This window comes from Fulmarus glacialis, unplaced genomic scaffold (genome assembly GCF_000690835.1).
Source record: "Fulmarus glacialis isolate BGI_N327 unplaced genomic scaffold, ASM69083v1 scaffold36578, whole genome shotgun sequence".
NCBI classification, from domain to species: Eukaryota; Metazoa; Chordata; class Aves; order Procellariiformes; family Procellariidae; genus Fulmarus; species Fulmarus glacialis.
The window spans coordinates 1-15,213 of NW_009228301.1; the positions used below are offsets into that span (position 1 = coordinate 1).

The 15,213-nt window shown below is 39.8% G+C and overlaps 1 protein-coding gene across 1 annotated transcript; it reads left to right on the forward strand.

Annotated features, from left to right (window-relative positions):
- The first annotated feature begins 148 nt into the window (after window positions 1–148).
- Window positions 149–13,512, forward strand: LOC104072075 (calmodulin). Its single transcript, XM_009583443.1, has 6 exons — window positions 149–232; window positions 4,115–4,145; window positions 9,422–9,565; window positions 9,639–9,745; window positions 10,650–10,785; window positions 12,254–13,512. Exons 1-6 carry the CDS (start codon window positions 149–151, stop codon window positions 12,280–12,282), a joined length of 531 nt encoding a protein of 176 aa, XP_009581738.1. The 3' UTR covers window positions 12,283–13,512.
- The last annotated feature ends 1,701 nt before the right edge of the window (window positions 13,513–15,213 follow it).

Below are 15,213 nucleotides of genomic sequence, written 5' to 3' on the forward strand. Positions count from 1 at the left end.
AGCGGCAGATAACGGTTCCTCCTGGGAGGAGACCCGCGTAGGGGGTGCCGGGAGGGGGGAAGGAGCCTGCCACGATAGCACCAGCTCCACTTTCTTATCGCTTCCTCCCCCTCCCTTCCCCCCCCGGCAAGCCGGCGTGTGCGGCTGAATGGGGCTGGAGAGCCAGCGGCGCGGCAACGGCTGGCGCGGGCGCGTAAGATGTCTGGGGTGCCAGCGGGAAATGTTGCGCCTGGTAATAATGCAATGCGGAGCCCTGCAGCTTCTGAGCAGCATGATGATGAGGGGCAGGCTGCCTCACTGCACCATCTCCCTCCTCGCTAGACCTGTTGTCAGCTCACGTTGGAGCCGTTCTCCCCTGCCGATTTCATGATAACGCCTTGCTGTCGGTGGCTCTATTGAACAAGGGATTTTTTTTTTAACAGTTTTGGCTTCCCGTTGGTCATTGCGGTGGACAGTTCTGCATTTTCTTGATCAAGCACAATTTATTTTTCCTAGCAATGCGTTTGTTTAGGATTTTAATCAACTGTCGAAATAGAACACATTTTGTGGAATTGGAGAATTGTTTCAAATTCGGTCTGAAGGATATGAGTTTAGCTTTTTTAATTAAAACAAGCGGATACTGAAACACATACAAAAAGGAACAATTCTGTCGCAAAAGCAACACCAATGACCACTTAGTATTATCTCTGCATTAAGAGAAGATGCAGTATAGTGGAATTGCCTTTTCATTCATTACGTGCTTTTAAGGAATCAGATCACTATCAACTCGCCATGTCTAATGTGAACGATGGGTACTTAAATTTAAGGTTTTTTTGAAGTGCTCTCCTTGGGCAAAGAAATTAGGTGAACAGAAGCCTGAATTTGTTCTTTTGGTTGAATTGTGAACCTGTACAGCAAACCATCTATAAAGGAAAAAAGCAGTGAATCTAGCAGCAAAAGACTCCTACTGCTTTTAGTCATCATCTGTACAGAACCAAAAATGGAGTATCTTCAAGCAAGGTCTATATAAAAATGGGTGTGTCCAGGAGGCATAGTGACACTTTGTGGTTATAGTTCATCCTGACAGACCAGACTGGCTAAACCTGTGAATATATGTTGTCCAATACTGCACATACTAGATAAAGCAGAATGCTTTGCTCCCAAAATAAGCTAACCTATACAAGCATAATTTCTGTTCTTATATGCTAGTCTGTCTAGTTCTTGTTCTTCAGTTAGTCGTGCCAGAACAGAACTGTCTATTCAGATCTAACACCTGTGAAGTATACCAAAATGCCAAGTTTTGGAGGGGGATGGTGTCATCTGTTCTGTGATTTGCTGATAGCTCTCTATCAGGCAGTGTTAGTCAGCTCTGTTGAGGGTCTTCCAAACGGATTACTGCATAGCAGCTACAACGCTACAACTGTAATGAAACACTACCTCTAGAGGCTGCATGTGCCACTGAAACTGCTGCACACACAGCAGCTCCCCTTCTTTCCTAGGAGGCTTAGATTCCTTGTCAGGCCCTCAACATAATCTGGGGGCAGGGGGATGGGGGCTGTTGTGGTGAAAATGAAAGTGCTGCAACATGAATTGGAGAATGCTGTGTCAAAGCTATGATGGGTTCCCTGACTTCATCAAAGGAGGTTTTCAGGTGGATCTTGGCCACCTGAGTAAGGGGCATGTCAAAACTTCAGCATAGGCATGTTAGGTTGTTTAACTATTTGTTTCTGAAGTTGGGTTGCATTGTTGAAGGTGTGCATACTGTCACATGTATGGTGCATGAGTATCTAGCTTAAATTCAGGACAAAGAACTCCCGAAGGCCCCTCTAGGAAGACCATAGCGGCCTGTAACTCGCAGGCATGGGTCCGGGCTGATAGCCCTCCACCTGAGAGGCATGGGAGGCAGTGATCTGGCAGGCTTGCTGGCTCCGCCTTTTACTGCTGTTGCGCAGCAGTCCCTGCAGAGCCTAGCACTGCAGAGTACAGATGGTGTTTGTTCAACCTTGCCCCTCTCCTAGCTTATCTTTCAACTGCTGTATACCTGAGCCTTCTAATAAGCTTCGTGCTCTTGTCAAACACTGTACCTCTTACAGGTACTGACAAACCTTATCCAAATTTATGGTTAGTGGCTAATAGGATGTTTTAAGTTGCTGGAAGAGTTAGAGAGGAAGAGTTTGGGAACACTTAACAGCTTAAATACTGCTTAATGTCATGTCTTTATATAAAGCTGTTTATATAAAACAGTATGTGACCCAACTTGGTAACTCATAAGTATTGACTTAAATAAACTAGGTTCTTGCTACTTCAATCTGATCTACAGCTTTCTGTGGATATAAATATCCTACAGAAATGTAGCACATCATTCTCTTCACTAAAGCAATAAAAATGTAAATAGTATGCAAAGATATGTGTCTATCTGTGTTAATGATACACTCCAGACAAGCAAAAATTCTGTTAGGTGATGAGCAGAATGCTTCCATCTCAAAGCCTAATGGTAAATTGGTGATGTTCTCAGCAGTGTTGCTGCCACCCTAGACTATCTCTTTTTTTTTAAAACAAAAAGTTGAACCTGCATGGGAATATTTCCTACAGCTGCTGAAATTGGAACAAGTGGAGTCTACAGCTGCAAGTATGCATTGGCTGCTCTTTTAGAAGTTGCTCAGTAGTGTGGTCTTGATTCTTAGAGTGGGTGAGCCACAGGCAGTCTGAGAAATCACTGATTGTGGCCTTTAGATTGGGCTGTTGTTGTGTTGTATGCATTTTTTGTAAGCAGTTTAGCTCTTGTATGGTTGCTTGAGCAGCTAACTTCATTTCTGTTACAGGAAGAATGACCAGAAGCTGGTAACTTCCAAGTTTGTATGCAATATAGAAATGTAATTCAAATTGAAATCAGTAAAGTAAAAATTGACAGGTGGTGTATATACCTTTTTCGAAGTATTTCATTGGCAGATGGCTAATGTGTAGAGAAACCTTTGTGGGCACAGCTTATGAGTGAAAATGTTTCTACCTGTCAATATTGCAGTAATTATAAAAAAGTTGTTGCTGAAATGGTCACAATAGGAACAAAGCTAAAAAAAGCATTGTTGAACTTAGGATGTGAGTGTATCTTTTCTGTATTTTAAAATTTTTTTGACTCTTCGGTGGACTACTATGGGGTAAAGAGCTCAAGGAGCTTGAAGGAAATGCATGGCCTTGTTAGTGCAACTCAACTGAAGCTATCCAGAATTTGTTTGAAGAATCAGCTGACTTGAAAACCTAGGGAATGTATTTCTACAGTCCTCAAATAACCTTTCTGTTCTTTCAAGAGTGAAGTCCGCTTTGGGTTTGGCCTCGAAGACTGAGGGGTTTTTTCACTGCTGTCAAAGCCAGTTGATTTGAAACTGGTCAGTGGTAGAGCAAAATGAGGTATAAACCAGGGCTTACCCAACTGATACAGAAATTGTGTGTCTTACACCACTGAACCTTTCTCTAGTGGCTCTGTAAACTACCTTATGCTACTTAAGTCTGTAGACAATAGAAAAAAAAGTCTTGACGGCCATATGACAAATGCATTGAAATTGCCAGTTTGGGCTGAAGCTGATAGTAGTGATTATATGGACTGCTTTTTATAGCCAGGTCTTGGACATGAAGCTTCATGTTAATCAAGGGATGATTTAATTCTAGAGAAAAGTATATTTTTCTCATTTACAGCATTGTAACTTAGCAGAAGAGACTAGTCTACCTTCAGTTTGGGATTTGGGGGTTACTGCTGCATTACTTAGACCTGAGGTGTCTAGTGTTAAAACTGAGGCTAGTTTACCAAAGTATTACTACCAGTAGTCCGCTGTGTTAATGAGGTTTTAAAACCAGTCTAGAGGGACCTGTGTGCCTTGAGTTTGCTGGTGTTGCTCAGGTAATGGATTGATACACATGGTAATACATTATTTGGGTGTACCAGATACTGCAGGGTCAGGAAATGAGGACAGGCTGCCAGTTCTCACTTAGCATGCAATCCTTTTGAGCTGTGTTAGAACTATTTCAGAATGCTACAGATAAGTCCTGAAGAGCAGCTACCATATTCGGAGGCCTCTACAAATCTGTCTTATTTTCCCTTGAACTTTTCCTACAACTATAATGATATTCTCTTTTATTGCAGGCTGATCAACTGACAGAAGAGCAGATTGCAGGTGAGGTTTTTACATGCTCTGTTGCTACTCCTGCTTGACCCAGCACATGTCTTAATCCAGTGACAGTCTGTGTTACACAAGATATTTAGCTTTCTTAGATACTAAAGAAGTATTGTGGAATGTTTTAATTTGTCACCTAAGTTTTAAAGGCTTATCTAATCATGCATAAATAAATCATATCTTGCCATGGATAGATAAAAGCACCATGGATACAATGAATCTGAAGTTTTGTCCTCTAGAACAGTTGGACAATCCTCACAGCTTTACTAGCTAGTAGACTTGAGACTTGAGGGTTTTTTAGTGTCATGACTACAGAATTGTAGTGTTTTTAGTGTCATGACTACAGAAGTGCAAACTGAGAGGCAGTGGTGGGGGCAAATCTCTGGTGAAGACTTGGAATCTGGAGTGCTCTTCTAACAGAAGGCAAAAATAATTTACTTTCCAGTCTCCTGTCAGCAAAGATGTTTCAGGGTGGCTGTTTTTTGATAACAGCAGAGACTGGCTTCATGATGACAACTCTTGATACTCCGTATTTGGAACTGCGTTGTGTACTTGGACACAAGTGTTCTGTGCACTGTGCTGATGGTCTCGCACTTGCTCTGAAATGCTGAAATAAATATGCATCTCTTACATCTCAGTATTGGCCCCCAACAATGGTTTCTATGCACTGACAACTAATGGCTAAAACTTCTGGTTATCATGTCTCCTACTCATGCAGATTGCACAAACTAGTATCTGTCACTGCTCTCTGAAGACTGATCTCAACTTCAATAATTTGATGTGACTTAAAGCTGGTAATGCAGAATTCAGCCTTGCCATGGACATTCAAAAACTTTAGGGTTTTTGATCTGACAAGTGTATAGTGTTAATAGTAGGAAGTCTCAGTGTGCATAACTGTCATGTGAAATGATTTTAGAGGGTGTTAGGGTTCTGCTAATCTAATAGTACCAGGTCAAGCATACAAAACAGCCTCTGAGAGGTACTGCTATTTAATGACAGTGTAGCTCTTGAAGGTACTGTATTAAACAGAAGTGTCATAATGAACTGGTTTGTTTTTACCATAATTGCCAAATTTGAAGTGTAAGAACATTCTTCTGTAGCTTTTAGACTTCAGAAGCTTGCTTTAACTCATAGGAGACTAATTATGGTTTTGTGGAAAGTCCTTAGTCTATTTACTTGTTGCTATGGTACTGGCTTATGAGTAAGCACAAGCTGAATCTAGTTCAACTGGAGATTTTTTTTCTCGAAGTGGCCTACATATCTTAAGGGTTTTGTGATCAGTTTAGTTGGAGCAGGCTTTATCAATTGTCACTGTTGTCTTTTCAATAGTGGTTCATTGTTCCAGTTCTTACTGTAGAAGCTTTATTAGTTGATGCAGCTGATTATGGAATATAAACAGGAAGCTTATTAATGCTACCTCAGGATTAGTGCAAATGTTAGCTATTCAGTAATGATAGTATAGTTCTCTGAGCCAAAAGTGAGTATTAATAAGCTTGTCATACTGGAATAGAGGGTTTTCATCTGTGTGGAAAGAATAAAAGTATAACTTAGTGTTAGTATCCAGTGTAAAATGGCCTGCCACTTTCAGTTCAGCTATGGTATTTCATGAAGCAAATGTGTTTGCAAGTAAACAATAAACCTCTGATGTGAAGACAGCCCACTGCTGGTCTGTTAGGGAACCATCCCTAGTACTGCTTAGGAAGGGTTACAGTCTGACTAAGCAGTCTGCTTAGTTTTGCTGTTGAAGTCCAGTGTCTTGCATGGGAAAACTGTTATAGGTACAGTTTGTGTGTTTTACAGAGACTGGTTTTAAAGGCTTGAGCCCCTTACCATTCCATTTCAGCTTATCTGAGGATACCTAGTTTTTGATTTGAAGGTGGGCTTAAGAAAATGGTACTACAAGGTAGAGACAATGTTCCCTTTCTTAAATAAAGGCCAAAGTAGTTAAAGCAGCCACTTCTCCTGGGCTTAAAACAAATCTTCCATCTCTGCTGTAAAGCACCAGAATACGGTTGTTCAAGATTCCAGATGTTCTTATTTCAGTCATATAGGACTGAAGCTTCTTGTCATTATAGGTAGGGGTGAAAGATTTCCCAGGTTTTGTTCGTATGAAAGACTGATTTTGAAAGTTGAGTACGTACAGATTGTGAATGCTATTTGCAGCTTCATTCAGTAAGAATTGAAGTTGCTGACTCAAATGGGTATCCCTTTGGTTAAGCGTTGTATTAAAAAAGGTGTATAGGACAGGACCACTTGCTGTGGGTGGTCAAGGGGGGGAAAATCTAAAGATATTTTTTCTCCCAGTGAGCTATACTTCCTTCCACTAGACCTCAGAGTCTAAATGGGCTCTCTGAACAAGTAGGCCTATGTATGGTGTTCATTATGCCTTGTTTTTTTAGTGTGCTGTGGTTCTCCATTGGGGATCTCACCACAAGAGTTATTTGGAATTTATTTCATAGTAGAAGGAGTCATGCTTAAGTGTTGAGCTCCTGGTAGCTGTGAAGAGAACAATTGACATTCTCCTGTAAAAGTTCCAGGCATAGCTGGCTAAACTTTGCAAGAGTGGCAATGTTAGTTCTGGTTCACTGAACATATTAGGTCACTGAAGACTGCCACTTCATCTGGAAAGGTGATGTGGTGCAGAGATGCCTCAGAAACTATTGTTAAATAGAACATTTTGAGCTAGGGTGTTAGAGTTCACATTCTGTTGGCTAGCCTTTCTTTCGTGGGACCTGGAAGTAGTCTTTTCTCTTGATGCAGTGCGATTTTCAGAAGGAAGGAAAGGCTGAAACCTTGTAGGCTGGCCTGAAGGTGAGTGGTTCTGCAGTGGCACTGTCCTCAGGTTTCTGTGACAGGTTAGCCTTATCTAGGATACAAGCGAATTCTTATTTGCCGTTTGATATGGAGGAGCGTTGAATAGAGGGAGGATTTGCTTTACATGCTACATGGAGTCATAAGCTGTTTAAGTGTGGGAGGTGTGTTTTGTAATCTTATGTTGCAGGAAGCCAGAATTGAGTTGCTCACTAAACTTCAGTATTTCATAGCTGCCTTCACTGGCCATTGCTGCAAATCCTCCAAAGCTATGCTAGGTTGTTCTTGCTCTAGTCTAAACTGTATCTGTGTACGTTGTTATTCCTTTGTTCTAGCTACTGGAGGTGGTTCCTAGAAGTGGTTAAAGAGGTATTTTAATTGTACTCCTAACTTGATTCAGCATTTCAGACAGGAATATGCTGCTGATCTTTGACTCACTTTACTTTCTTTAAAGTTATGTTTCTTAGCCTACAGCATCTTTGAGTAAAAGAAAGGTAAAGAGTTGGTGGTTCATTTCAAGTGTTCAGAATGTACCACTGAATGGCCCATGTTGTAGAAAGCAAGTCTTCAAATTTTGCATAAAAAATAAGTATTACTTTTTCTAAGCAGGGTCATTGCAGTACTGAGAAGTCTGCTTCGTGTTTGGGTTAGTGACAGTTGACCTTCAAGCTAAGGATGAAGTGGTTAACAGCTAAAGACTTTGAATAACTCTTGAGTACCTGACTCTTGATGAAGACTCAATGTTCCCCTTTTGAGATCCTTCCATGATAGACTATGAACTTCTCTACTAGGCTTGACCCAAAAGCCTTTTCTTCCCTGGTGTAAAACTTTACTCCTAATAAACCTGTTTGTTACCTCCAAGCTAACTGAAACTAGCCGCAAAGACTGGAAGTTACTGTAGGTACAGGTTATAGCTGCCTATTTGGGTAGGCCTTATTCTGCTTTGTGATTGTACAATGCTGGCTTGAAACTCTTTTGTCTGGTCCTGTGGTAGCCTTGCTTTGATTCTTATGTGTTAAACAGCAGGAGTTGGCTTTTGGAACACTTCAGACTGTTAGATGTAGAAGAGTGGTTTTTTCCTGGATGAGACTCAACTGTGGCTCTGGTATTATAGCTGTACTCATGAACTATAAAAAGCTTATTTTTGTGGTTGCATTTTTAACATTTGCCAGCTTATACTCACCTCGAGTGTTTCAGAGTATGAAATGGGTGAAGTAAGACTTCATGCAGTTCATGTGAAAACACAACTTTTGCTCTGACTAATTCTGGTCTGGGAAACCCACCATCTGGAAAGCTGGCTTCTTGGAAGTGTTGAAAAATTAATTCTTGGAAGTAGTTCTGATGCAGGAGTACCCTTGAGCTAACGAGTTCCCCAAAGGCATGATCTTGGGTGCCTTGAAAGCTGTAAAAGAATCTGAACTATACAAGGGAGTAGATAAGTTTTTCATGTTTAACTGTAATTTGTGTATGAGCTACTACGGTCCAGTGAGCTAGTTTAAAGTCTGTGGCCAAAGACAAACAGATGGCATGGATTAAAACAGCTCCATTTTTGGACTGGACAATTGAACATGTTATGCTTGTATTAATATTGCTGGCTACAATACAGCCTTTGTAGGGGGTTAAGAGGTAGCATTGAAACACAGTTAAGCAGTCTTACAACTGTTTTTGACTAGTTCTATGAAGGCTGATTCAGGATATAGTAGGGCTGAAGCAATTTTCTAAGCAGCTTTTCAGAAATTAAGACTCCAGTGACTTTCCTCCTTGAACAACTGACTGGAGTTATGTATATACATACACTGAAGAACTGCAGAAGTCCAATGGGGGAGAGAACTAGGAGAAGTTCCTCTTTAGCCTAGGTATGGCCAAATGTTAAGACCTGTGGGGCTAGGTACTGCAGCTTCATGTAGCATATGCTGTTCAGACTTGCATGTCCAGCGGAAGTGAGTTATAATGAGAGACTATTTTTAGTTAGGTCTGATTATACCTTTTTCCATTGACTTGTCTCCTCTATTAGTAATCGAAGTGCTATTAAGCTGTAGCATTTGTATTTTGAGTACCATTTTTCAGCTTTCTCAAAGTAATTTCCTATCATTTTCTCACGAGATAAACAATTCCTACCAAGGATGTGGATCATTCTAGTTGCAGATAGCCATTCCTTTCAGCTCTGTATTGGGGATCTTGTTCAAGATAGATAGTAACAAACATCTGAGTACTTCTGAAATGGATGACCTTCCATCTTATTTAGGTCAAAATGTGGTTGGTTGGTAGACTGATGGGTTTTCCGAATGCTGGTGCTTCCATATTGGCATTACAATTATAGAGACTGAGCAGTATACTGAAATTTTCTTGAGAATGAAATCAAGTTTGGTAATTTACAACAATAAGCAGCAATGGATTCTTACATGATGAAGTAAACTTAACATTTGAAAGCTGAAGGGATTAACTCCTTTGTTGTTGTTGTACAGAATTCAAAGAAGCTTTTTCACTATTTGACAAGGATGGTGATGGTACTATAACTACAAAGGAGTTGGGGACGGTGATGAGATCGCTTGGTCAAAACCCCACAGAAGCAGAGCTACAGGATATGATCAATGAAGTCGATGCTGATGGTAAGATTTCACTAACAAGTAACCTAATAAAGTGCCTAAAACGTGTTTTTCTAACAAAGTAACTATCTTGCAGGCAATGGCACAATTGACTTTCCAGAGTTTCTGACAATGATGGCAAGAAAAATGAAAGATACAGATAGTGAAGAAGAAATTAGAGAAGCGTTCCGTGTGTTTGACAAGGTACTAAAATGTTTACCTTAACAAATACTTCTGTTATGAAAATGCAGTCTGACTTCTAATCAGCTTCCTCAGTGAATTGAGGGGTATCTGCAGTCCTGTCATCTAGAACCTCTAGGTTAACTAGTCACCCTAAAGTTCAGTCTACTGTGGTACTGTACCTGAAAGTCAGATGAGTCATCATGATAGTAGCGGGTGATACTATAAAGCTATGATACTAAAATACTTGTACAAGGCTGGCAGGGAAATTTCTTAAGTATTTAAAATGGTAATCTTTTAAATCTTTCATTTACTATCATTTACTTTACTAAGTAAATTGCTAAATGAGTCTAAAGTTACTCAGCTCCTTAAGCAAGGTGCATTTTTAAACAAAAAACATACTACGTTAAGTACCTTGGGGCGTGGGGAAGAAAAAGTCAGTCCAGAGTTGGTATACACTAGTACTTTGGTATCCAGTGTCCCAACTAGAATGGAATATGTAAAAGTGGTCTCTGATGGCCTTGTGGCTTTGTGCTGGACTCCCATGAAATAGGTGAATGAGAGAAGTAGCTTCTGTTCTAAGAAATAGTCACTTGAACTAGACAGTCACAAGACTGAATAGGCATCTGTCACCTAAAAAGGTTGCAAAAGGTGCTGATTGCTTTGTTGGTGATTAAAAAATGTCTCTGGATAGGACAGCCGAAGTAGACGGTATTGGATAAGTTGTTTTTAAAATGTCTTTTTAAGATTCAGATCCTGGACAATACTGAAGATATGGTTACAGCTCTCATTTACCTTGTGCAAATGCTAATGGTTAAAGCTATGCTAACTTCTTAATGTTCAACTTGCTCTGCAGTATTCTTAAGTTATAGTTAAGTTGCTAGGCCTTAGATAAGTCTATTCCAGTTTTCCTTTTTTCCCCTCCCAGGATGGTAATGGTTACATTAGTGCTGCAGAACTCCGTCATGTGATGACAAATCTTGGGGAGAAGCTAACAGATGAAGAAGTTGATGAAATGATTAGGGAAGCAGACATCGATGGTGATGGTCAAGTAAACTATGAAGGTAAGGAGTTGTTAACTGATTCTTCTTGTGTAGCACTTTTCATGCTGGTGATTATGTAGATGCTGATTAGCCACACCAAGTTTAAACAGGGCAACGTTCAGATGAGATCTTAACAGTTAGTGTTCCTTTAAGCTAATGTCTTTTAGTATGTACGTTGTGTACCTCTAAATAGGTTTAAGTTTGAGTGGGTTATTGCTACCTTTGTGCCAAAGGCAAAAAATGACTATTCAGCTGTGCAGTGTAAGAAATAACTTCCTAAATCTAATGATGCCTAATGACCATTAGAATAAGGAAGCGAGCAGAGATGTTCACATACTGTTCATACTGTTCTGTTTGCTAATGAATGTTGATCTCGCTGTAGCAAGTCACTCATTTTTTTTATTAATGCTTTTAAAATTACTAATTAAAGGGGGGAAGCCTCTAAAATACGCAGAAATTTCAAGACCTTTAGAAGACCTCTTAAATAATTTCACACAAATCAGCTGCAGCAGTAGTTTATTTTTATTTCCTTCTTTCTTCCTGGCATTGAAACTTAAATGAAGTCATGCAAGCAGAAGGAATTCTGTTAGACAATTGCTTGCAGCTCAGAAGCACTGAGATTGTTTTCATTTTAACTTTCTGAGCACTTATAGAAAAGAGCTAGGGTATTTTCAGATAATACCCTTCCTGTTTCTGAGGTGTAGGTGTGGCTTCCCTTTAAGGCCTTTTTGGTTGTGGCCTCAGGGTGAGCACTCATCTGTGAGTGAAAAGGTGTTTCTGTGAACAAGGCTGCTGCTCCATAACTGTACTTAGGAATAGACTGCTTAGAGGCTGGCACTAAGAGAGGGTAGGCATCCCTCTTGTTTCCAGTTGCTCTTTTGAAACTTGAGCAACCAGTTAACTCCTTCCAGGTTCCCAGTTTCTTTTTGTTATTGTACCTGAAACTATGGTTTAGCAAGATAAGTGAAGAATCCTATTTTGTGGGATCTAACTTCCAATGTGCTGTGAATAAGCAATGACTCAGTTGCTTAAAGCCAGTCAGGCCAAATAGTAAGACTTGAGCTATTCTCCTTTGAAAAAAAATTCAAACCAACACCATGTCTTGCTTGTACACCTACTTAACTGATCGTCACTTCAGCACAATTTCTACTGATCTCTTAGTCATTCTTAGATATCTTGTCCCTATCTGTAAGTCAGTGGGCATGAGGACCCTGTAATGTTTTATTTTGGAAATAAGGCTGTTCCCCAATTCACTGAAGGAACAACTTTTTTGATAAAAGTAGAGGCCTTTTGCCATTAGAAATAGGAGGGGTTTAGGTGTGATTGGGGAAAAAGGGGACTGTCTTGAAGATGCTTTTTTGAATGTATAGTGTATATAAACTGAAAACATAGTTTTAAGTGTTCAGCACTAGTAAGGCAGGTCACTTCTCAGATCTTGCAATTCAGATTTTTCTCTGAATAACTCTTATACAACTCTTTCCTTTTACAGAGTTTGTACAAATGATGACAGCGAAGTGAAGACGTTGTACAGAATGTGTTAAATTTCTTGTACAAAATTGTTTATTTGCCTTTTCTCTGTTTGTAACTTATCTGTAAAAGGTTTTTCCCTTACTGTCAAAAGAATATGCATGTATAGTAATTAGAAGGCCATTCCTCCATGTTTTTCTCCTTTATCTTACTGTCACTGTTCTGATTTTTGGAAAATTGATCTAAGTAACAAATGTTGCATGTGGCTTACTCTGGATATTTAAGCCCTTCTGCACATCTAAAGTTAGATGGAGTTGGTTAACTGAGGGAACATCTGGGTTGTCTGTTTAAAAAGAAAGTAGCTTTCTTTAGGAGACTTAGGTATGACTAGTGTAACAAGTTACATAAAGTAAGCTAGGGTTTATCATGCATTAGCAATTCCTTAGTTAAAGCAACATGCTGGCTCTAGTTCTCCAGTACATAAAGGAGTTTATTCTGCTTTCTGTGATGGAGGATAAGGACTCTTGCAGCTAACTGCAGGATAAAACCATGTGAATAGTATATATACACGTGGCTAATGCACTGTAAAAATCATTCTCCTGGCTTACTTCACAGTAACTTGTTTGTGGCCATACCTGTAACATGTTGTTGAAATGTGGAGTCTTAACGTTGTGGACGATTGACAGTCAACAATATGAAACTTAAGTTGCACTAATGCAAAACGGGTGATTTATCCAGGTACTCGTACACAAGTTTTTTTTTGTACTGCTGGTCCTGTACCAGAAAACATTTTCTCCTCTTGTTACTATGCTTTTTAAACTTTGTTTAGCCACTTATTTTCAAGAAAATCTGCTTATGGCACGATTTGCCTCAAATCCATTCCAAGTTGTATATTTGTTTTCCAATAAAAAAATTACAATTTACCCATACTGTTTCAATGTATCCTTGAATTATTTACAGGAATTGTTCAATACAGTTGCTGCTCTATGTGTTTCAGTATGTAGCAGTTTGGTTTGCTTATGCAGTGGATTGGCTGTCTTAAAATAGCTTGGAAGGTGAAAACTTAGTCCTTAAACTCTGGCCCTTAACAGTATTGTTGACTTGAAGAAGCTTTCTTACTAGTAGTTTAAAATGTATTTTACAGTCTTGTGTGGAGCTTGGTGCTTCAATAAACTTACCGTAGTGACTGGCTATGCCCACTATCTGTAGACATTGTGAACTGGATGTTGACCTAGTTCAATAGTTGACCTAAAATTAAAATTCCTTGTTCGGACAACTAAACCTGTTTGCTTTCTTTTAATTATTTTGGAGTTTATTCCCTGTCAGCTGCTACATTGGGGTAACTTAGTCTCACACCTGGACTTTTCTGAAACTGCCATGTCTGAGTTGCATTCAGGATGCAGTCAGCTCAAAGTACAGAAGGAAAACATTCTCTTACTGATCTGCTAATGAGCATGATTGTGCTTCTAGAACTAGTTCTTTGTCAAGGTTTAAATTTTTTTTAAAGCAGGAAACAAACCTGGTTTTTACCAAGGACAAATCCAAGACCTCAAAAGAATGCCAGAGGCTGTTTGTGCCCCTTGCCTCTCTACTCTCCCGGCAAGAACTGACTGATCTTACATATGCTATATGGTTATCTTGTTTGGGGATTCTGGTTGCCTTGAAACAAAGCATGGGCCCCTGCATCTGGTTACCCTCACTGGTCCCAGCAGAGCAGTTACCTAATGTTTTAAAGCTGTTTTAATCATCTTTGAGGTATTTATAATTACAGTGAAAATGTAAAATTAGGACTGCTGATCAACCTGATTTCAGAAACACTTGATCAGATGTTCGTGGTCACTGATCTTAAAGCCCTGCTCCCTAAGGACTATAAGCAGCTCTGGTTTTCCAAAGGAGGCTTGTCAAAAGCGTTTAAATTGCCAGCATCAGAATTCCTTAGAATTGTTGCTTGTGCACTGGCAATCTGATTCAGGAAGCTTACGCAGTCTAAATATTCTAGAAGTTAGGGTTTGCCTTCTACAAAATGAGTGACCGAACAACCAGTTCCATCCAGTCTTCATCCTGTGACTGGGGAGCAAGACATAGGTGCTTAAACTGGCACAGGATGAGGAGAATTTGACAACCATCAGAAGAACCACTTGATATTCTGAATTGCGGGAGTATTGGAAGTGTCATTTTTAGAGGTAAGTAATGCAAACAAGGGTCTGATATGAAGTTGTATTTGCCAACCTGGTGTCTTGACTTTCAGTAGGCTGGGAATCACATTTTGAACCATGGTCGTCTGCTGCAACTCACCATGCATTTGGAAGCATCTGACTGACAAAGGTAAAAAGCAGAAGGTCCTCTCTGTTATGAAAGACTGCCTTGGCCAAGATAATTGCCTTTCATAGGATGAATGGATGAAGAATGTGTGATAAAGCCACCTTTATTTACTGTCATTCTAGCTGCTCCCTGTCAGTGTTTAGTCACAGGAATCAAAGCTGCTGGTTTGGTTTAGTGTAAGTGTCCATATTGCTGTTATCTAAATGAAATGCCTGATTTCTAGGTCAGTATTGAAGTCTTGCAGCCCTATTTACATCATACTTTAACTGCAGTTAATGGGGGTAATACTTTTCAGTACTTTCTGCCAATGGAAGAATGTATTCTGAGGTACAGTCAGTAAAGAGTAGTGGAAGGTAATGGCATTGATCACTAGAATTTGAACTTTTTGGCTGAGGTGTATTTGCAGGTGCTTTTGCTATTGTGAAACAGGTAGTCCTTGAGTCAGTCTAGGCAGATTTCTGGATATGTGTGTATGTGGGAATACTCTGAAATTTTTAAACCCAGCTTCTGGTAGCTTGCCTAAGATACAATCCTTCATCTCCTCTGTTAAATATGGTGGAGGTTCTTAACATTCTATACTATAATAGCAAGAACAAAAACTTCTATGGTACAACACTGCAGTAAAACACCTGGTGGTGGTGTTTTATTCTAAACTGGGGG